The 23898-nt window shown below is 40.3% G+C and overlaps 1 protein-coding gene across 2 annotated transcripts; it reads right to left on the bottom strand.

Annotated features, from left to right (window-relative positions):
- Nucleotides 1-6930: 6930 nt before the first annotated feature.
- On the bottom strand, nucleotides 6931-22013 carry ZNF622 (zinc finger protein 622). 2 transcript variants are annotated; one of them, XM_015813002.1, is made up of 7 exons: nucleotides 21814-22013; nucleotides 18392-19006; nucleotides 16899-17156; nucleotides 15460-15622; nucleotides 13143-13255; nucleotides 8378-8521; nucleotides 6931-7465 (listed from the first exon to the last, which is right to left on the bottom strand). In XM_015813002.1, the coding sequence occupies exons 1-7, from the start codon at nucleotides 21845-21847 to the stop codon at nucleotides 7338-7340; spliced, it is 1455 nt and encodes a 484-aa protein (XP_015668488.1). In that variant the 5' UTR covers nucleotides 21848-22013; the 3' UTR covers nucleotides 6931-7337. The 2 variants fall into 2 exon arrangements, with proteins under 2 accessions (XP_015668488.1, XP_015668487.1); XM_015813001.1 differs by lacking the exon at nucleotides 21814-22013 and adding an exon at nucleotides 20561-20657.
- Nucleotides 22014-23898: the final 1885 nt, after the last annotated feature.

Genomic DNA, 23898 nt, shown 5'->3' with positions numbered 1-23898 from the left:
CACTCTTCTGTTTTAACTTTTTTCCCCTCCCCCCCAGCCATCAGCTGAGCAAGACACCCTCCTGCCCACTGCCCCACCCACCAGAGACCCCCTGGATCTCCCCCAGACCTATCCGGACCCCACAGGCATCCCTCCCCAGGAGCAACATCAAGCTGGCCACGCCCACCCTGTCTGCCATGACCACCATAGCTATGCCCACCCAGCGGGCCATGTCCACTCGGCACCCGGTGATACATAAGTTGGTTTTAGGTTGCAGTTTGGGCACTCGGTCTCTAAAAGGTTCGCCAGCACTGTCCTAGGGCATTCACACTGTAATAGTTGTCTTAGTGAACTAAAATGTCATCAGCAGAGATGACTTAAGAAAGCGTTAAGTGAGAGCTTGTATGTGCAATAAGAAGTCAATCTGTGTTAGAACTGCAGCTGAGGAGATAGAGATTTGTTGCTCTTCACAAGTCCTATGACTCAATAGGTTTCCTTAGAAAGCTGTCAGAAGAGGAATCTGTTGAAGAATTAATCCTGTGATTGGTTATAATAATCATTCACTCATATGCACACAAGCAGTTGGTATCACATAAAAATGGCAAGAATGGGGTTAAAAAAATATAATAATGATGGAACATGAAAGAAGACAAATGTTGAGAAGACAGAAGACAATTTTTATTAGAACACACACACACACATACAGAGAGAGAGAGAGAGAGAGAGAGAGAGAGAGAGAGAGAGAGAGAGAGAGAGAGTATATAGTATACAAATGGTATACAATCAGATATGGTATACAATCAATTATGACTTCATTACTTCATTCGTCTTGCTAGCCTTAACCTGCCTGATTAGAAAAAAACAGTGCAATTGGAAAGTAGATTTTTTTTGTTATGTTTTGTTTTGGTTGAGTTAGCATTGACCTCTGGCAGCTATCTGGACACGTCCCTGCAATTTTCTTGGCAAAGTTTTTTGGAAGTGGTTTGCCATTGCCTCATTCCTAAGTCTGAGAGAGAGTGACTGGCTCAAGGTTATCCAGCTGGCTTTGTGTCTAAAGCAGGACTAGAACTCACAATCTCCTGATTTCTAGCCTGATGCCTTAACCACTACACCAAACTGGCTTTCATTGGAGGTTAGGGGAGCTCATTTATAAGTATGGATAAGGTTTAGCTTCCTTTCTCTAAATATTCCTTTCCTTTTTGCTATAAAAATCACCCATTCCCATCCATTTCTATTCGTATGTGGCTAAGTATTCCTAAATTTAAACCAGAGGTGAGCAAACCTTTTTTCTGCATGCCAATGGTGGATCCTCTTTTCCCTTCTTATCAATGCAAACACACAAGTTTCCCCCCATTCTCTTCAAGTGTTCCTTTGCTCACACTTATTTATGTATAAGCACACACAGTATTTCTCTCTTCCTCATTTACACATTTCAATCACTTTCCTCTCGTGATTTACCCAGCTGACTGGTGTGGGAAAGCTGAACAATAACATTGTTCTGTGCTCTTACCAGCTGTTCCCCACAGCACTGAGATGTGACAATGTGAACAAATTGTCACCATATGTACAATAAAAAGGCCCCCAAAAGGGGTTGTGCAACAAGCAATAATTCCTTACCTGCAAAAGACAGATTAGTGCTGCTCTCTTCATAAAATGTACTTCAATGGTGAAAATTTTAAACTAGTAACATTTATGGTAGAGGCAAAGCAATGCTGCAATGTACTGTATGGAAAGGCAAAACAATCTATGAAGAAATAATGGTCTGTAGAATGGTTGCCCGCAGCTGGAAAGGCCTTGGACTATAATGGCCACTTCCTATTATTAAACAAAAGGCAAAGATAAAATATGAAGGCGCAATGTTCGTGCTAATGAGAAATGAGAGCAGTTTTGCAGCACTGTGTTTTAAGTGATGCCTATCTTTTCCAAATAATTCTTAGATAAAAGTAATTGTTGAGCAGGGAGGTAGCAGGATATATTCTTGAGCGTACATCAGAAAAAAAGTTGCTGTATCTAAAATGAGATTACCCATAAATAACTGAATTCTTCCCATCGACAATTGAAGATCCACTTGTAAAATACAGTCATGATATCACCTACAATAAGTGATAGACACATGTTTATGAAGATCTGAAATAAATTGTAAAGCTGAAGAACTGAATTCCTGGAGAAAAGAATTTACTCAAGAGAGAAACGCTGAGAGTAATCTATTGTTTGGAATAGCTGTCTGAAAACCTGTGCTGCAACATTGGACCATGAGTTCAAAATACTTGTGGATTTGTGTGGGCGTCCTGGTGCACATGTGCAGTTTGTTGGAATTGTGATTATTCATAGTTATGAAAAATTGTAATGTTGTCCTTTTGAAATAACTGACATTCCACCACTTTGGCCAGTTCGTATCAAACAAGAACTCTTGCACATTATATCTGATTTCATATTTCACTTCTCCTATACCTGAAAAATGTTTTTGTGACTGCACATGTAGTCAAATGCATGGTTATGTGTATATGCTTCTCGGTAGGTTGCAAGGTATATGACAGTGATGGCAAACCTTTTAGAGACCGAGTGCCCAAACTGCAACCCAAAACCCACTTATGCATCGTCGGGTGCCAGGTGGGTGTGGCCCATTGGCTGGGTGTGGCCTATTGGGTGGGCGTGGCTGCGGTGGTAACAGCAGACTGGGTAGGACTAAAAAGTTCAATCAATCAATTCCAATTTTGCAAGATCTTTTTTTCCCCACGAGAAGTTGAAATTGATTGATTGATTGAACCTTTTTTTTTTGTACACGGCGGCGGAGGCCTAAAGCGAAAAGGTTTTATAAAACCCAGGACTGGGGCGATGGCACGCGTGCCCACAGAGAGGGTTCTGAGTGCCGCCTCTGGCACCCGTGCCATAGGTTCGCCACCACTGGTATATGATATATAAAGCTGTCACATGCACATGGCACTCATTCAAAAGATTGAATACATAAATACATGTGAAATTTTTGCTAAGTTTCTGGATTAATGTTGAAGACCTGTCTTTGCACTGTAAAGGGCAGGTTGTACTATGAAGGGGCTATCTGTACTACTATATGCCAATATTGAGGAGAGAGTCAGCTCATTTTATTCCTGTTGATGGAAGTTTAATAGATGTTATAAAGTTATGGTAACTGTTTTGCAAGTCTGTGCGTGCTTCCCTCCTCCCTCCCTTTATCTATGTGAATGCTAGGAAGAGTCTTGTCTGAGACATTTGCTCAGATTACAGTTCTACTCTGGACTTTTATTTGATCATTGTTTTGGTAGCAGCTCTTCCTTCTGTTCCTCAAAGTCATTCCTTTTGAATATTACACTAGATAACTTGGGCCAGTCAGTCTCTCCAAGCACTGTACTGCCTAATAGGGTTATTGTGGAAAAAATGGGCAAAGAAAGCACAATGCATATCCTTGGAGGTCAACCAGGATATCAATCAATCAAATAACTCAAGAATATGTAGTGGTTTGGAATACGGGATTATCTTGTTAGCCCTAATTTTCCAAGTATGACAGATTGGCTTCAGAAATGAAAAAAAAATCACATTTCTGTCTATTCCCTTGTCAACGGAGGACTACTATATAGATGAATTTAGAAAGGAAATGGACAACGTGACTGAAGACATTAGGGAAAGCACACGAGCCTAACTTCTGGAACTGCTTTCAAACCATTTGCCAAAACTGGCAATTGGAGGCATCTGCATTTTTTTCAGCGTAATATAATTGTGTACTGTGTAGGTTTCTGCTTTCCCTTCATTTTATACTTGTGTGTGCTGAAAAGCACAGGGTGGGCTCCATACTCTGCATTCGGGGTCACATGACTTGAAGAGATGAAGGCTGAGAACCTTCCATGCTGCTGCTTGTCTTTTCCAGTGGGGGTATACATTCAGTCTTTTTTTTTGCTGGCTTCTCCCATCTTGTCAAATTTTGACCCATTCTGTTCAGTTATCCTGCTGAGGGTCAGAGACAGACAAATGGCCAGAATCCCAAGCCCTTTCCATAATTTCTAATACTGTATTCTATTGAATAATAAAGGGTGGGTGGGTGAACTAAGCAATACAAAAACTTTTTTTTTAATCAGTGGGGATATTGGCGCATTTTAAAATACTATATATGTATTCTTAATAACCCTTTCTGAATCACTTTAATGCCTTTAGGGTTATTTCAAGATGAGATAGCATTTTCAGTACTTCTTGATAGTTTTCCAATACAACATTGACAAACCCCTTGATTCAGTTTACAAGAGCAGTTCAAGACAAATTTGATTGATGAATTCTATTACTCATGTAGCAAGACTTGACATGTTTTTTTAATGGACTTGAATCACTGAATCCATCTTCTTCTAAGTAACATAGAAGACAGTTTATTTCCTTTCATTTTTAAAAAAGTAAACTCTTGAGCTTTTTTTTTTTTAAAAAAAATACTGATCTTCTTGTTGCTAGTCTTGTCATAAACTGATGGTACTGTCGATTAGTAATTGTTAATCCTTGGGAAATCTATTACTCTTGCAAAAGATAATCTAGTGTGTAAGAAACTTAGTATTGCAATATGAATAATTCTGCAAAGGTTTGTTGCTCATTTTTTAACAGTGCATTGATTAGAAGCCATTTCAGTATTTGATGCATGCTTGCAATATTGAGTGTTTCAAGATTAGAATGCTATATTCAGAGACTGGACTGAATATTGTACAGTCATTGCTGTGTTGCAACAGAAAGAACTGACTTTCACATAGGTCAAACATGACTTCCTTAATTGAAAGAAGTGCTGACCAAACTCCCCAGTCTTTCAAATTACATGAAATGCAAGGGCAATACAGGTACTAATAGTACACATCACCCTCCACAAAATTTAACTGTAACTGCGGATAAGGAGTTCCAAATTTCCAATGGAATCAACTCAGCCTTTATAGGAAACAGAAACAAAATATTCAGTATAATTTTGGGCTGACCCAGAAAAGTGTTGCTGATGTTTGTAAGTATAGGTAGTTCTGGTTTAGTTACCAGAATTCAGGCCAACAATTTGGTTATTAAGTGAAATGGTTGCTAAGTGAACAATTGCACGACTACAACTGTGTTTATGATTTTAGTTCAGTTTTCCTCCCCCACCCACTTCTCCACCCTTTGGAATGCCCACTTGGCACTGGGATAATTAGCAAGAAGTATGCATTTACATCCATTGGAGATTACAAGAGAATAAGCAGGGACAAAATGGGGAATACACATAGAAAACAATGTCCTAGCATTGGTGTCTGCCTAGCAGGCTTAGAGCCTTGAACCACTTAGGAGGCAAACAAAAGCTGAACATGTGAAACTGATTAAAGTCTTGTCAGTTATAGGCAGAATGACCATGGGTGAGCACAAAAGCAGTGGGAACAGGAGTTATTTCCAACTTCCTGCCAGCTTCCCCATTGATTTTGCATGTGGGAAACTGGTGGGGAGCATTGGAAATCAAGTTCATGGGACCATGGCTGACTTCAGCGGTGCTACAGGTAGTGTGGCTCTGCGGCAGTGGCCACAATTTTGCCAGTATAGCTGGTCTGAAGAGCCTTCACAGTTCAGTCCCATTTTGGATGCATTCTTTGGATTTTGGATGCATTCTTTAAATTACTTCCTTGAGGTACTGTGATTCAAAAATTTTGGCCTACGGTGCACCATTTTGCCCAACTGAAGGTTATAGACAGACAGGAGATTTAATAATGTATAGATTCCACAATCTTATTTCAAATCCATCTAGGCCCTTAGTCCATTTGTAACTTTCCATAATGAAAGTTCTAATCACCCTTTCTGTTCATTCAATGAAACACACAAAACTTGTATTTAAAACGTCTTTTGCAAATTGAAGGAAATTCACCCAATGTTTTCAGACTTGTCAATCCAAAGGTTCCTAATAGCTGAAAAGCAATTAACGAGCAATTTCCAAAAGTAATTAGAAAAGTCTGTGAATCCAGTGTCCTTTTGAAGACACCAACTGTGGTTTGATCCAAATGGTCATTGCCTTGTCTCTCAGAACTCTAAATCTGCAGGAAACCATTGTCCTATGGTCTATTCACAAGAAGCAATTGTCTGGAGCACTTTGGGGTAATTTTAAGTCCTCTCTTTTGTCTGCAGAGGAACTACAATAGCCCGTCTACTCACTGGCTCTTTATTCTATCATGGTCATTTTCTACATTTTTGCAGAGGCTTCTTCAGTCTGCCGTTTCTTGCCCAGAAGTCCCCAGTACTATGATTTTACGTGACAATATATAGCATACTGTCTAAAAAGAAAATATTTTGCAAAGTAAGGATATAACTCTTTTGCAAATGAATGCAAATGTTAAAACTGTCATGTCAAGAGAATGTAGAAAATATTATATTCAGAAGTCAGGCAGTTCCATCTCTTGATAATTCACATTCCCCCTATTTTTATCTTTTTGAGCAACATAATTTGAATGTAATAAATGTTAATTGTATGCACAGTCATTTTGCAATGAGAAAGGTCACTTATGATATAGTCACATATGGTATTGCTTGAAAAATGTCCCTCTAGACGAGATGCCTCTTCCTAACCAATTATTCAACACAGTTCAGGTAATTTAACTGGAAGATGTATAAACTTATCTGTTTTACATTAGATAATAATATACAGATCTGCCTTCTACTTTCAGTAAAATCCCAGTATAAGGGCAGCATTAAGTTCATTATGGGAATTGTCTCTATCTAAGATGTTAAACCATGCTGTAGTAATTTGCCTAAGCGCAAAGGTCCCCAACATTTTGGGGCTAGTAGCCTCAACTGGAATTTTGGAATATTGCATCCTACTAAGCACTTTGAAAAAATTGTGGAGGATCTTGCCAATTATAAAACACTGATTTATCAGAAGATAAGTTAATAAAAATTGTTCCCACAACCCCTTCTAGCCATCTGGAATGTTTTATTACCTCAAATTACCTTTGGGAATAGCAGAGAACTGCTTGAACATTTTAATAATGCAAAGCAGGCAGTCAACAATTCAAAATTATTCTTAGTAAATTTCCAATTATATGAGGTTTTAAAACAATAGTGGTTTACCAACCAGTAAGCAAAACAGTTCACTAAACGAGAATGTGTGAAATGGTTACAAGTGTCATGCCAGAATGAGGCATACAGTAATATCTGAAAGCCCAAGAGAACAGGTACACATTAAACCCAGCTACATAGTACACATTACTGGGACGCAATACTGTCACCAAATTACAACACATTTTATGCATATCCTTTATTGAGCAGGTCTGATTGACAACATTCAATTGAAATATTTGAAATAGCAGCCTAAATGCATCAGCCATATATTTGCGGCATTAATACTCCAATACTGAACACTTTTTATTGTGCTCTTAAAACTGGATTTGTGAGCGGAAATGCATCTGCTTTGTAATGTTATTTTGCATGCTAGTTTTCAGCATCCACTTTGCTTTCATCCTCTGAAGGTACTGCATGTCACGCTCGTGAGCCAGAGCTGTTCCTGCATTAATGGAGAAAAAGCCAATATCTGAATCTCACCAGAAAGCGTAATTATTTTCCAAGATGAACAAAGCTGCTTAAACCTGCAAAGATATACTGTGTTCTCCATAAAATCTCTCACTATTGAAATGCAATTACTTTTACACTTTAAATGTTCACAAACGTTTTGAAATTATCCTATATGGCAGGCATGTCAAACTCACGAGGTCACGTGACGTCGCGTGACGTATCGGAGCTTTTTCGCCATTGCCGGCAATGGGGTGGGCACGGCTCTGGTATGATGAAACCGGGCCGCGGGCCGGCAGTTTGACACCCCTGCTATATGGAGTTTGCCTATTGTTCTGGCCCAGCAAACAGATCAACATAGGAATCAGTGAGTATCTAGTCCAACGTTTTGTTTTCATATGTACTTAGCTAGAAATTTCTGAGAACTGAGCTATCAGTAGAATTCTGTAACATTTTTTTGGCAGAATAACCATGAGGGGGAGAGGATTCCACCAACACCCAGAGTAAGTAAAGGGATTGGCGTATAGATAAATAAGAGAAAGCCCTCTTGGAATATAGTTTTGCTTTCACGATGCTGAATTTTCACCCTGTATATACGAATGATCTGATACAATTAGGGAAGAAGGAGGCTGGAAGAACTGGCAACATTAAGTTATATGCCAAAAACACCAATTAAAAATGTATCAGTTCTTAAAAACCTGACATCCAGTTCGGAGTAGGAGAGAAGCGTTCTGTCAACACCAGTGTTTAGATTTAGCTACTTACAGGAACCTTATGGTTCAAGAAAATACTTCTCAGGGAAAAGCTCTTTATTATTTACATATTTTTACTTGCAAATATGTTAAAAACAATGAAAAAGCAAGCTAGTTAAGACACTGATGTAAACATACTGCTTTTATCTGCTCACCTGAGTTGCTTGTCCAACCGAGGGCTTTATACTGCTGCAGCACTCTGCCCACTGTCTGTTTATTTCTGGAAACCACTACTGCTCGTGAAGAACCAAATCGCTGCTTGTAATACCTCATCAAGGAACGGTGACCAATCCTGGCACCTTTATGAAAACCAATATTCATATATTAAAGTAATAAAAGATATGAAATACCTTTTTGTTATAATAGGAGTATTGTGTCTCTACCTGAGAAATGTTCGCTTCCCCCAAAGCATGTAACTGCGGAAGTAGCTGGCAATTCACTCTGGAATGCTCTAAGGCATATGCCCCCACAAAAGGGAAATCTGAGGAGAATTGCTAAATTTCATTTGGATTCCAATTCTGAAAGCTGATCGATTTCTTTGGGACCTCTGAGCCTAGAGTGAGATTTATCTTGTAATTACTTTTTATTAAAGATTGTAATTGAAATAGGGAAAACTAAGTCTATAAGGAGGTTTGGAAGCACAGCTCCTAGTTTTTACCGATGTTAACTTTGTTTTGTTAAAAATCTGGGATGAAATATGCGGGCACAACAGATCCTTCTGAGGAGATAAATTGTAGAGAAATAACTATGGGGCTTTGAAAAGTAGGCTACTTTAAATTCTTTGTTTTAATTAAGTTATGGACCTGTGACACATATTTGTTTTAAAAGAGTAAGATGACTGCAAGGAAATGAAAGATTCAATGTTCTTCCCACAGCGGTGTAATGGAAAGATTCTAATATAGTGTCCTGTGATAAGAAAGTAGATCTGTCAATCACTCGTCCATTTTTATGTGCACTTTGCCATTTTATGAAGAAACAAAAGCTAAACATAGCTCTTTTGAAAATGTAAACACAATGTTCAGTCTAAAGAGCTGAATCACACCAAAGCTTCACCATGGTCAATATTCAATTTGGTATTGAGATTTTGTCTTGTCTTGAAGAACCGGCATATGTATGAAACTTTCTGACATGGCTCAGGGGTACACCAAATTTGTGTACAACTTGATTTTTGGGGGGGGGGTTTAATCTACTATTTAATATGCAGGCCACAAACTATATGTATTGTAAAAAAAAGAAACCCACTGGCATTCCAGAGAAGATAATGTGCACACACATGCATGCACACACACACACACACACACACACACACATGCTTGGTCAAAAAAATTCTTTTGCTTCATGGCCATCACCTAATGTTAGCTTGGAGTTTGTCTGACATTTTGAAATCCTAACTTTGGAGCTATTGCATTATTCTATGTTTTCTTTCCAAATGTTCACCAAATATTTTTCATATTCGCTCCATTCATAGGTGATCGGAGGATAATCAACTATTAATTTTGGGGATTCAGATATGTCATACATGTATCAAGAGAAATTAGTTGAAGAATCAGGGCAAGAAATCTAAGATTTGGAATTTTATCCTCAGGGTGAGATCAAATATTTAACAACTTCAAATGGATAAAGTATCTCTTTCTCCTCTCAATTTGCCCTGTTCAAGATCCATATGCACATTCCTGATTAGGGATTATTTTAGAAAGCAAACATTTTACATTATAAAAATTAATTTCCCAGATTTTATCACCAAAGGTAGAGAATCACACTTAAATGGAACCAACAAAAATATTCCTAGATTAAAACCTTTCTTTTCCTTATTACCACCCCTCCCTTCCAAATCTCTCTCAAAATCATTTTGGAAAAACAGACATGAATTACAATTAATTTAAGATTACTACAAGTCAAAGGCAAGGGAAAGTCTGCATTATTAGAAAACATCAACTTCCCTCCATTTTATATCAGAGAAAGTTGCTACATATCAAAGAATATAGTTTTAAGAGCAGTTGAATGAATGAGTCACTGCTGGTATATGTGGCCATGCACAGACCTGAATGGTATTCCTGCCCATGTGAATATGCTAATGATCGAGAATGGCCTTTTTTGATGATAAACCATCTCTAAGATTATAGGGGTAAACAAGCTTCTTTGCTTCTTACTGATACGTTGTAACTCAAAAGGTCTATAGCACTATCAAATGCTTATAAAATATGTTCTGTATCAATGTCTTGATCCTAACGCTCAGATTATTTTTTTATCCTACATTATTTATGTATTTAATTTTTCCTATAACATTTGTCATGTCATGCACTTCTAAGTATAAAATGCAATACAATAAAAATACAATTAAAATATTTTAGAGCATATAAACGAGTAATTATGAATAATTGGGCTTTATCCATTGTAATGAGATTGACACAACAGAGTGAATAAAATATACTTTCAGGAATAAAGTTCCAACTATGTATTATTTATTTCAGAGGATGTGAGCAATGTCCCATAGATTCTTTAAAAGAAAGTAAAATCTCTGTAATAAAATTTATTCCAATAAATAATATACCATACGCTAGAAATAACCATTTATTTTATTTCATGTGTATCTCTGCTTTATCAAGTTATTTGAGATCAACTGTACCCATCGGTAATCCTATAGCATCTTATCCCCAAAATGCTTTTTAGGTAATTGTGAAAAAATAAAGGTCAGAACACCAACATTCAATATTCTGTATTACTTCATCCAGATCACTTTAAGTTTTGAAGAACAAATTTTTAAAACTGTTATATAAGTCACTTCACTTTCTGTTATTTTAAGTATAACCTTTTCTTATCCATTAACCCAATACTATAGTATCTATGTAATTCCAATTTGTTTACAGGGACAGACCTGCTTCATGTCTAGCAGAAGTGTGCTCTGCACATCGAATTATTCCTGCAGAACTTGTGATGAAGGGAAAGAGGGAAAAGATTCTTTATTCTTCAGACAGCATATTGGAAGCCAGAGAAACAATTCAACACAAGAAGGCTCTTAGGAGTCTGTATGGAAATTGTCAAGCCAAATTCTGCAAAACAATTCTATCACTCTCAATATGCTCACTGGAAGGGTTTACACAACGTACTTCCCATCATTTCTAGTTAAAAGTATCCAGATGTAAGTCCCATCTGGTATCCTTCCCTGACCCCTATGATTAAAAAAAGCTGCCCATATGTTATTCAAAAGGGTTGCATATTGCATGATTTGAAAAACTAATCAGCAAAAGGAGCTTCAAATAAACTGATTCCTTTTTTGCTTGCAAGGGCAAAGTGCCACAGGCAGATAAAAATAAAAATCTCATTTAAACAGTCCAATGGAGGCTGTTTTGGAGTAGTTTGGGTGAAGATAGGAGCCAACTGGCACAATGGCACACTTATAAATTGTGATAAATTATGGTAAGGAAATCATATAGATGAAGTTAATGTGTTTTTTTCATAACACCCAGCCTCTTGCAAACATTTTGTACTTCAAATTATTTGTTTCTATATTAATTTGCTTTATAAGGCTGCAATCTTGAATGACTTACAATTGTACAGAAGCATGACAACAAAAGAATTAGAAAAAGAAACCAGCAAACAGAATCAGCTAAAAAGAAACAAAACAGGCCAAAAACTGTACAGTCCGTGCAAAAAAACTTTAATTCTGAAGTGTCTGAGCAAAGAACCAGGGCTTAAGGAAGGCCACCCGGGTCTGAGCCATCCAAACTTCAGAGGGAATAATGTTCCATAGGGCAGGTGCTGTGAAAGAGAAAGTGCATTTCTGTCCCCTCTCCCATAGGTGGTCTAGTTTCAAAAAAGGAACCTGAAGCACACCCATCCTGTTGAATCTTATGGGACAGAGACAATTGAAGATAATTTAATTGTATTTTATTTAAAATTTTTATATATGCCATATTATATCAAACTCTGGGCAACCATAATTATTCAGTGCCTTAAAGGGCTTTATAGGTGATAATCAACATACCGAATTAAATCCAGAAATTTATAGGGAATCAACCCAGCCCACAGAGTTCTGGGGTTCATGGACGTAACAAAGTACGATTTTTTTAATTTGTGCCACCGTATTCTGAACTAGTAAGAGCTTCCGGGTACGTTTCCAGGGCAGTCCCATGTAAAGTGCATTACAAACTTTCGAATCAGGTTCCCATATCCAAAAGAGAAGTGATGTAATGATCTAATTGCTGCATGAAAAGTAGAACTAGAGTTACTTAGGACAGATTACAGATTACAATGCTTGGCACTTAGGAAATGGTTATTCACACAATTGTTGATCTTTTTTACAGGAGACCCTTCTTCGGATTAAAGACAATGCCAATGTCTTTGTCGATAATTAATTTTGTGAGATAATTAGTGTAAAAAGAAAACGAGGGAACGGAGAAATGAATCCAGAATAATGTTACTCTTACAGAATAGTTTTCCAAGAGACTCTCAAATGGATCTCAACATTTTTAGGCTTCTAATTGAAAAACCAAAGGATCGTTTTTCTGCCAGTATCCAACTCCTAGACCGGCGTTTCTCAATCTTACCATCCTTAAGATGTGTGCATTTGAACTTCTAGAATTCCCAAGCCCGCAACCTTGTCCTAAATCAGGAGTCGACAGCCTCGGCTTGACTCAGGAATTCTGGGAGTTGAAGTCCATGAGTCATAAAAGAGCCGAGGTTGCCTACCCCTGTCCTAAATCAAACCCATCCTTACAGCAGTTTCCCATGTCCTGCAATGGATGGAATAGGTACAAAAGCATACGTTTTTTTCACAGAAAGGCAGATAATCAACCAAGAAATCTAGAAGCCATATATATGTATTCCTGTACCACCCTGCCCCAGACTAGATTCTAAACTGCAATAACAGAAAGTTAGCATAGCAAGACAATCATGGCTTATTTCCGTAGTGTCACGTACCTGAAGGTAAAACCAGCTCCATAGTTTCATCGTCATAGTCCAATTTCTTTTCTGATGGCAGTTGTTCAGGCATCTCTACATCCTTCCCTTCTTGGTAATCAGGATAACTGCTCCTATAAAAGGGCCAACATTTTGCCTTTTAAAAATGAGAAGAGACTGTCTGAAAAAATAGCTGCTAAAATAGCTGAGTCTGAAAATGAGTATCTTGTGCTGCTAAGAAATATAATTGTGAGAGCTTTGAGACCAAGGAGAAAAGCAGTTTGCTCAAGATAAAAAAAAAAGCATATCTGCCTTAATCCTGCCTCCTGGGTAATCATGCATTCAATTAAGGACCAGCAATTTTGCTTCCTCTACCCACTCAGCTACTTCCATCCTATTGGTCATGAAGCTGTACTATAGCTGATTGTTGTAAGAACCTTGACTATTAAAATTAGAGCCTTGCTATCTCTTTTCCTTGCATTCTGTATTTTATCATGGTGAGACTAAGATCTATGTATCTTTATCCCACCTTTATTATTTTTATAATTTAACACAGTGAACATACCTAGGGATTATTAGATAAGGGGCTTAAAAGAAAGCAGCCAATGTTGTCATTTATGGTATGACCAGAGCTAAATAATGTATATGGGTCTGGTCAAGACATTTATTAACAGGGCAAAATACAGCTGAAAAAAGTACAACCAATTCAATTAAAATAATCTGTTAGTTTGACACTCTCTCTACAAAGAAAAAGCTAGAACAGTTAAGATTTTTAACCTAGAAAAAGGCCTGTAAGGGGCAACATGATCAAGGTGTACAAAATTATATATGGCATGAAAAACTGGCCCAAGACAAGATTTTCTCCTTGTTATAAGCCACAGGACCTGGAGTTCTCTTAAACCACTGGAGGAGTGGTTATTCAATAAAACTGATCAGAAGGAAATTAAGGAACAGACAAACAGAACAGATTGCCAGTGACATATTTTTTTCAAACAGATGATTCAAAAGCAAAGTAATAGACCTAGAAAAAATGATTCCTGAAACAGAGATAGCTGGTAACTCTAAAAGAAAATAAAAATGCACCAGATGCAATAAAAAGCACTTTGGAGAAGGGCTTTTTCTGCTGTGGCTCCCTCCCTTTGGAATAAGACACTCCTCAAAGTGAGATCTGCCCCCATCCTCTTGGTCTTCTGTAAGAGCCTCAAAACCTTGCTCTGCTGATTGGCCTGGGCCAGGGGTAGGCAACCTTGGCTCTTTTATGACTCGTGGACTTTAACTCCCAGAATTCCTGAATCAGCACGGCTGACTCAGGAATTCTGGGAGTTGAAGTCCACAAGTCATAAAAGAGCCAAGATTGCCTACCACTGGCCCTGGGCGTTCCATGTTGGAGGTAGTTAGTGAACTAGGAAGGTCCCACCTCCATTCTGTAGTATTCTGGTTTTTAACCTATTAAAATTTAAAATGAATATTAGTTAAATGTTTTAATGTTTTCTACCTTTGTTTTTAAGCCACCCGGAGTCACTTGACAACGAGATGGGAGGAATAAATAAATATCACACTTGCAGGATTACATGCAGATAATGTGCAACCTAGCTCTCACCCCAGTGAATTGGTATTTTATATGTAGGGAATTAATGTGGGGTCTTCCAATTTAATCTAGAAGAGTACCGTTGCAGCAAGACTGGATAACGTGCTAATTCGAGTCTTGTTTAAATCATACTGCCTCCATATTGTGGGGCAAAAGAACAAGGATCTTGTAAAATATAGCTTTAATGAATGTATTTTTAAGCAGGGACATGATGTCCTTTAATAAGCTATTTCCTTCCTGCTGAATACGCTATCAGTATATTGTTCAGTATATTTATAATTCACATGAAGGAAGAAGAAATGTACACCCCACCTGACTTCTCATAATGCAGGCGGATAGAATGGAGACGTGCCTCCAGGTTTCAAAAGGCCAATACAAATGCTGCACTATTGTATTTGTTGCATCTACAGTGACTATATCTAGACAACTATAGGAAATACAAGGTCTACAGGCAGCACAATCACAGACGATGATAGGAAGTTCAATTCTCCTGGAGCCAAGGAAGGGTTGTAAGCAAACAGGGGCACTCTACCTTAAAAGGCTTTGCTGTGGGTCCTGCTGGTAAAAAGATTACTGCATGCTCCTTGTGATTCCCAAGTAACTGATAGTACTAACTTAGAACATAGCCTTATAATTTTGGTCATCCATAAGCAGATTCATCACATACACCACCCCAGAACTACGCCATCACCATCAGATTTTTACCTAAGCCAAACATTCAGTGTTTTTCACCAACAACGCAGCTCCTACCTGAAATCATAGAAGTCCGCAAATTCCAAAGCAGCATCTCCCTCAATGAAGAGCTTGCAGTGGCTTTTGTCATTCATATGTGCCTGCACAGCTTTAATTGTGTAAAAGGACTTCCCTTTCTCATTGCACCATAGACAGATCTTCCCAACCCCAATCTTCTCTCCTGAGCATTGAAAGAAATGAGATAAGAATTACCCTTCAAAATATCAATTGCATCCTAATATTTAGCATCCAACTACTTTCTGTTCTCACTGCTACAGCCAAGAATCTCTATTCAGCTTTTCTACTAACCCTGCACGCCCTCCTTCTATTACATATCATGGAACTACCCAAACATTTTTTGACAATAGATTTGCAGTCAGAGTAGCCATTCTACCAATTGTCTCATTGTTAATTATTAGAAATGTAGTTATCATAAAAAAGTTGCCTGTAACAATAAAGGCAATTATAAACAAGTAAAATAAGGATGAAATGACCTGTGTTCCAAACTTGGCCAAGTCCCAGTCAAGGTTCCTTGTCAAGAAAAGGAGTAATCATGGTAGAATGTATTGCAAAAGTAATTTCCATTTCCCGTGATTAACATTATTTCTGAGATAAGCTTTTCAGCCGAACATGAAAGCTTACTAGAACCTCTGATGCAGGTTCATTCCACTAGTGAGAGGAATAGATATAATTGTTTCATAACCAGTATCTATATATTGTACAGGTAGTCCTTGGGTTATAATTGTCTTTGCTAAGTAACTTAGCAAGGGCAATTCTGGTAGTCCTGGTTGCCATCTTCAAGTGAGGACCTCATGTGATCACAACTTCTGACCTCCTGCCAGCTTCCCCATTGACTCTGCTTGTAGGAAGCCAACAAGAATATTGGAAATTGTGATCATGTGACCACAGGGGTGCTGCAACAGCTGGAACTACAAGAACTGGTTGCAAGTATCATTCATTCAGCTCTGCTATAACTTTTAGGGTTACTGAATGATTGGTTGTAACCCTGATTAGTTGTAACTCAAGGTCTACCTGTATGTACAGTTTACACAAAGCCTGTAATTATACTCTCCCAATGTGTGCATGCTCAACCTTATTCTGATGTAAGATCAAGTTTATTAAAGGGAATTAAATTCTAGGAGAAAATCCAATAGTCGACATCTATATAGAATAGTCTTTATTTCTAGAGATCAACTTCTGTCCAACAGGACAACATCTTATCCTATTTGATATATCTTTAAAATGCCACCCACACCAACCCTAACTTGATGTAGTTGATGTTAAAAATTCCACCTACATTATTAACAAAATGTGATTTTTTTAAAAAGAAATGCCATATTTATTAATCAGTTATATATAAGGAAGAATGAAACACTGAGAGAAATAACATATACAACTTCCTTAAAAATCAGTAACAATGTTTATCTGTTTACGAGGGAGAAAGCTGACAGACTTACCCAAATACTTGATCAATCCTCTGAAATCTACAAGGTATTCTATATCTGGAATAAAAAAGCTATGGGCTTTTGTCATGTGGGCCACATTCTTCATGAAACAATTTGAATGGTGAGAACAGAATAAGCAGTCTGTTATAGGAATTGCCTCAGGTTCAGCCCCATCATTCCCCGGTTCACTGTTTTCTGCTTCATCTGGGTTTCCCTCTATCTCTTCTTCAGACTCTGTATCTTCATTTGAGTCTATGTCCTCCCAACCTCCTATAAGAAATCAGAACAAAACCTTAAGCTGGTTTAATTGCATTAAGAAGATGCATATAAACAATTTAATACAACAGCATGCCACTAGATCTAGTTAAGGATAATGTCGTTAACTGTTTTAATTTTGTTAAGAAAATGAATTTTTCAACATCACTTGAAAAACTCTTGACACCAATTCCAATGTTTGACTTTTAACCTTCAAGCTGCCCAGCTCTTCTCTGTGAAATGTCATTCCCTAAGGCAATGCATAAGCTTGAGTGCTTTGGAAAAATACATTCCAGTAGGACAGTGCTTTGAAAATAATTGAGAGAAAATCTTTTGTATAGCACATGTCAACAACTCTTTAGAGCAGCCACAATTTAACCAGAAGCATGTAGCTACTCTCTGCAGCTGTCATATGTCCCTGAGAAATGACACAGTTGTTTTAAAGACTGGAAGACACGTGCCACATCTGTGAGCTCCAAAAGGCTCTTTTGAAATCAAATTTATTAATCCTATATTCTAACTCAGACCGGTATAGCAGTGGTTAGTTTGGTGAATACTGTATTCTACATGATGGGTCAAAGGTAACTTATAAATTATCAACTAGCTCAAAATATGACCCAGATACTCTTCTTCATGGCTGCCTCTAAGAATCTAAGCTCTTTTGGCAATGGACTTACATTATAGCAGAGGACGTAAAGCAAAATTGGCCCACTGAAAAACAAGATTCCAGCCAAAATTACATATATGATGTATATTACATATTATATTATATATTATATGATTCAACCATAAAATGATGTAAAAATAAATCTAATTCTGAAGCAAAGGACTTCTTCAGAATTATATACAATTTAGAGGATATGACAGGAAATACTTCTTAAGGTAGGAGCAAAAGAAAAGCCTTTTAAAATACTTGGTTTTCTTTTTTACGGTACTTTGTATATTCTAATTTTGTTGTTTTAAAAAATACATGCCACTCTTTTCATTAATATCATGCTTTCAATGCAACACAATCTTATGACTGTTTATCCAAGATAAAGGCCTGTTGTTCAATAAGGATTATTCCACAGCATATTCCATTCCATAACCCAAATATCTGACTAGATACTGCAGCCCAGTGTCACTAGAAGATGCAAATTTGGTTTCAAAAATTTCAAACTGAACATTATACAGGGCTTCACCCCCTCCCTCCAACTACAAGATCCACATTTTAGTTTTAACTTTTTCTTTAGACTGCTTTTTGTCATTACCTTCCTCCATATCTTCCTCCTTTCCTTCATCGTCAGACGGCTGTTGTGTCAGCTTCTTAGCCTGTTGCTCAAACCAGTGTAATCGAGGTGGTCTTTCCATGTGCTCTTTTCTCTGGAGCAAACTGGTGCTTTCTTCCATGAAAGAACCACCAATGGCATCTGCAGACAGGGCAACCTTCTTTGGAGACGAGGATGGCTGAGCTTTGATGGCTTGCTGGATAGCAGTGTTCATAGCGTCTTTGTCAACGTTCTCTTGAGCAAGGCCCTTCTCTAAATTCTTCTCATTCAGGAGTTCCACTTTCTTGCTGATTGCTTGGACAGCTTTCTTCTCAAGCTCCAAATGTTTCCTGGATTTCAGGTGGTTTGCATACGCATTGAAATTGGAAAATCGCTTGCTGCAAGCCACACAGTAAGTTGGAGTGGCCTTGTTCTGTTCTTCCAATCCTGCTGTTTGGGCGAGTACTCTCTCTTGAAAGTTCTCAGCAGTGACAGGGGGCATCTCAGCAACTTTTCTCTTTAGGTTATACCTGTGCCAGTCAGTTTTATAGTGGGCTCGCTGAACATCTGCATCCTTGATAGTTACTCGGCAAGTGATGCAGGTGTATGATGCTGGAGCTGGGAAGAAAGGAAACAACTAAATACACAACAGAGGTTGAACTGAAAGAAATTTGGCTTAATCATTTAGCTTAGATATAATTCTATTTCAGATATTTCCATCCTGACTCCCTCCAGGAATACTGAACTACAACTCCTGTAATTTAGCCAGCACACCTAACAATAGGAATTATTAGTCTAATGTTCCTAGAGGTTAAAGTTATCTTATTTTAAGAAATCAGGGGATAGATGTTTTATATGTCAAGAGATGTTTTCTAAGAAGTTTTCTTATTGTTGCAGGTTACTGCAGTTGTGTTAATTTAAATGTAAGAATATGACAGAATTTGTTCAAGAATTCTTGAAGCTCACAGATTTGGGGAAAAGGTCAGAGATGAACAATATAAATTACATATACCCACCAAATAAAAAAAAAACTATCAGTAGAAATAACCTGTACGGCTCTCTAGTTTGGGCTAGAGAAATTAAAGTTCCTGCCAATTCTTGGCAAGACTGCAACAGGATAACAAAATTGTATTAGATCTCACAGTTAAACGATTACATTTCTCTTCTCGGCATTCAGCACTTGGCAACAGAAGATTACCGGTAGTCCTCAACTTACAACATTTAGTGACCATTCGAAGTTACTTGTGACCGGTTTTTCACACTTACAACCACTGCAGCATCCCCAGGGTCACATGATCAAAATTCAGATGCTTGGCAACTGACCCACATTTATGACAGTTGCAATGTCCTTGGGTCATGCTCTTTTGCAGCCTTCTGACAAGCCAAATCAATGAGGAAACCAGCTTCACTTAACAACCGAGTGACTAACTTAACAACTGCAGTGACTCACTTAACAACTGTGGCAAGAAGAGTCATAAAACGGGGCAAATCCGCTTAAGAAACGGCTCACTCAGCAACAAAAACGTTGGGCTTCACTGTGGTCGTAATTCGAGGACTACCTGTATAAGGTACAAAGGTTAGCATCCCCAGCAATAAGCATAAAGGTGTATCTTAGAACACAACGGTTCACACTGTTCCTTCACAGGGAGATGCAACTCTGCTTTCCCTTAAAATCAAACCCGGCGGCCTGAGACACAGACAAGGCCCCATTTGAACTGCCACCCGTTGAAAGAGCAGGTCTAGCACAAACACAGCCCCCTCTTGTTGCACCCAGGGCCAGGAATAGTAAGGCAAGTGCAGTTATGACTGCACGTGATTTGGAAGGCGTCCATATTGCAGTGTTTCTCAACCTTGACCATTTTAAGGCATGTGGACTTCAACTCCCAGAATTCCACAGCCAGCATTGCTGGCTGTGGAATTCTGGGAGTTGAAGTCCACATGCCTTAAAATGGTCAAGGTTGAGAAACGCTGACATATTGGGAGCGCGGGGGCTGCTGACCTCTCACGCCCAGCGCCGTCAAGGAACGGGCCCTTACGGCTGTCAACGTCGGGCTCGCCCTGCAACGGCTTTAGTGCGTGCGTGACCGCGATCGAAGAGGGTTAAGCGGAGGAGGAGGAGGAAAAGTCCGCTGGATGCTTCAGCAGAATTCGTCGCGCGCGTCTTAGCCTTACCTGGCGCTCCGAGGGCAGGAGGCACGTCGCTCATAGCCCGAGCTCCGCCGGGAAGCCCTTCGCCTGCTTGAATGCCGAGCGGCAGCTCAGGACGGCACTCGAGGGAGCGGGGGGGGGCTCAAGCCAAAGCCGGGAAAACGGGGCCCGGCTGCAGGAGAAGGCCACCCGGTCAGGCGAGAGGCGGGCCAGGACACGTGGCGTCGCGCTGCTTCCGGGTGGGGGGGGGGGAATCCGCGCAGTGGTTAAACGGCAAAGACTCCACCGCGAAGTTGCTCTTCTCGCTTCCGGGTTAGAGGAGCAGACGGGCCGATCGGTACTGCCGAACCTACTTCCGTCGTTTGTCCCCCTCTGCAGGCCTGGAGGACCAGCTGCTTTGTTCTGGTTGCTGTCGCTTGTCTTTGCGCTTGGGACGAGAGAAGGAAAGGAGGGAGGCTTTTAGAAGCCGTTTGCGCGAGTGCAGTGAGATTCATAGAATCATAGGGCTAGAAGGGGCCTCCGAGTCCTCTAGTGGTCTAGTCCAGGGGTAGGCAACCTTGGCTCTTTTATGACTCGTGGACTTCAACTCCCAGAATTCCTGAACCACCATGGTTGCCTACCCCTGGTCTNTTGGGCTTCACTGTGGTCGTAATTCGAGGACTACCTGTATAAGGTACAAAGGTTAGCATCCCCAGCAATAAGCATAAAGGTGTATCTTAGAACACAACGGTTCACACTGTTCCTTCACAGGGAGATGCAACTCTGCTTTCCCTTAAAATCAAACCCGGCGGCCTGAGACACAGACAAGGCCCCATTTGAACTGCCACCCTTTGAAAGACCAAGTCTAGCACAAACACAGCCCCCTCTTGTTGCACCCAGGGCCAGGAATAGTAAGGCAAGTGCAGTTATGACTGCACGTGATTTGGAAGGCGTCCATATTGCAGTGTTTCTCAACCTTGACCATTTTAAGGCATGTGGACTTCAACTCCCAGAATTCCACAGCCAGCATTGCTGGCTGTGGAATTCTGGGAGTTGAAGTCCACATGCCTTAAAATGGTCAAGGTTGAGAAACACTGACATATTCGGAGCGCGGGGGCTGCTGACCTCTCACGCCCAGCGCCGTCAAGGAACGGGCCCTTACGGCTGTCAACGTCGGGCTCGCCCTGCAACGGCTTTAGTGCGTGCGTGACCGCGATCGAAGAGGGTTAAGCGGAGGAGGAGGAGGAGAAGTCCGCGGGATGCTTCAGCAGAATTCGTCGCGCGCGTCTTAGCCTTACCTGGCGCTCCGAGGGCAGGAGGCACGTCGCTCATAGCCCGAGCTCCGCCGGGAAGCCCTTCGCCTGCTTGAATGCCGAGCGGCAGCTCAGGACGGCCCTCGAGGGAGCGGGGGGGGGCTCAAGCCAAAGCCGGGAAAACGGGGCCCGGCTGCAGGAGAAGGCCACCCGGTCAGGCGAGAGGCGGGCCAGGACACGTGGCGTCGCGCTGCTTCCGGGTGGGGGGGGGAATCCGCGCAGTGGTTAAACGGCAAAGACTCCACCGCGAAGTTGCTCTTCTCGCTTCCGGGTTAGAGGAGCCGATCGGTACTGCCGAACCCACTTCCGTCATTTGTCCCCCTCTGCAGGCCTGGAGGACCAGCTGCTTTGTTCCGGTTGCTGTCGCTTGTCTTTGCGCTTGGGACGAGAGAAGGAAAGGAGGGAGGCTTTTAGAAGCCGTCTGCGCGAGTGCAGTGAGAGTCATAGAATCATAGGGCTAGAAGGGGCCTCCGAGTCCTCTAGTGCAGTGTTTCTCAACCTTGACAATTTTAAGGCATGTGGACTTCAACTCCCAGAATTCCTGAACCACCATGGTTGCCTACCCCTGGTCTAGTCCGATAAAGGAGTCTTATTCTGACTTTCTCTCTGCCCCAAGGAAAATCGCCCCGCAGTCCTCCCAACAACTTGCTGCAGGCCCTGCATTTCTCGTCCCCCCCCCCGCCTCACCTCTGTACCCTGCTATGTGGAGGGCAGAAATGCAACTGGTGCAGTTCTTTTTGAGGCTGCCTAGTTCCTTCTGCCCCCGAACTGCAAAGCAAAGTAGAGCAGTGGTTCTCAACCTTTTTAACGCCGCGACCCCCAACTGGTCGTAAGTTGAGGACTAAACCGGTCGTAAGTCGAGGACTAAACCGGTCGTAAGTCGAGGACTACCCAACTGGTCGTAAGTCGAGGACTTTCCCTGCCCTGGAGCGCCACGCATGCGTGGTTCCGCCCCCTGCGCCGGCCGAGGCGTAGCTGGCAAGTGGCAGAGACGGAGCAGGCCGACCACCAGCTGGCCCAGCTCAAGGGAGGTAAGGCACCCACCGGAAAAGGGGGAAAAAATGGCGGACAGCCTTGCTTGGCGACCCCCGTGAAATGGTCAATCGACCCCAAATGGGTCGCGACCCATAGGTTGAGAACCGCTGAAGTAGAGCGAAAGAGGTGAGTTTTCCCTCCCACCAAAGGCATCAACCCCCCCCCCATCCCTCTCGTGAGTGTATTTTCCTCGGACGTGGTTTCTCCGTGGCTTTGGGAAATTTGGAAGAAAAATAGAACAAATATATCCGAGGTCGAAGCAGTTGGAAGCGACTGCTCCTAGAAAGCGAAAGACACACAGAAAATGATAAGAGTGGTCTTTTTTCCCTTGTTTTTTTAAGATCAAAGAGAGTGCCGGACATTGCATTGCACACTGGTGACTGAAGACAACTATAATGATGAGACAAACCTGGTCAAACAGGTTTTCCTGTTTTGGCATTTGTTGCAGGGCCACGCAGAAGATACCAGGTTGAGCAAATTGCTGATTTTAGAAGACTAAAATCTGGGTATATTTTTTAGTCTCTCCAGTTACATTATCTAAGAACCTTGGTCTTGCTACAGCCTAGAAAAAGATGCAGTTATTTTAAGGCTTTTCAACATGCTATGTGCATGCTCTTTGGTGCTCAGAAATATATTTCCCTTTGTATTGAAAGTGTTGCACAGTTTTAAATCAAATTTGAATGGTCAGAAAATTATGATTACATTTCACTGACCAGCATCTTACTCAAAGGAGATTCTGATTTTGCTCCGTGGGCAACACTAATAAAATGAAATGTGACATTTATTGCTGACTGGAAACTTCTTACTTTTTGTGTAAAATGGAAAATGAAGTTTCAATGATTAGACAACTAGATTATAGAACCAGAGTTATTTTGTAAACATAGTGTAAGATAAATTTATAATTGTACACATGTGCTATAAAGTTTGGAAGCTACTTTTTTGTTTTTATTTGTCTTATCTTTTTCTTGCACCTTTAACTTTCTCTTTGATTATTTTCTTCATTTCTTTTTCTCACTTTACATTAATTTGTGTTAG

Source organism: Protobothrops mucrosquamatus, unplaced genomic scaffold, assembly GCF_001527695.2.
Source record: "Protobothrops mucrosquamatus isolate PMUCROS unplaced genomic scaffold, P.Mucros_1.0 scaffold126, whole genome shotgun sequence".
Lineage (NCBI taxonomy): Eukaryota > Metazoa > Chordata > Lepidosauria > Squamata > Viperidae > Protobothrops > Protobothrops mucrosquamatus.
Note: the sequence above shows the minus strand (reverse complement) of the source record. Positions and strands in the feature narration are given on the sequence as shown.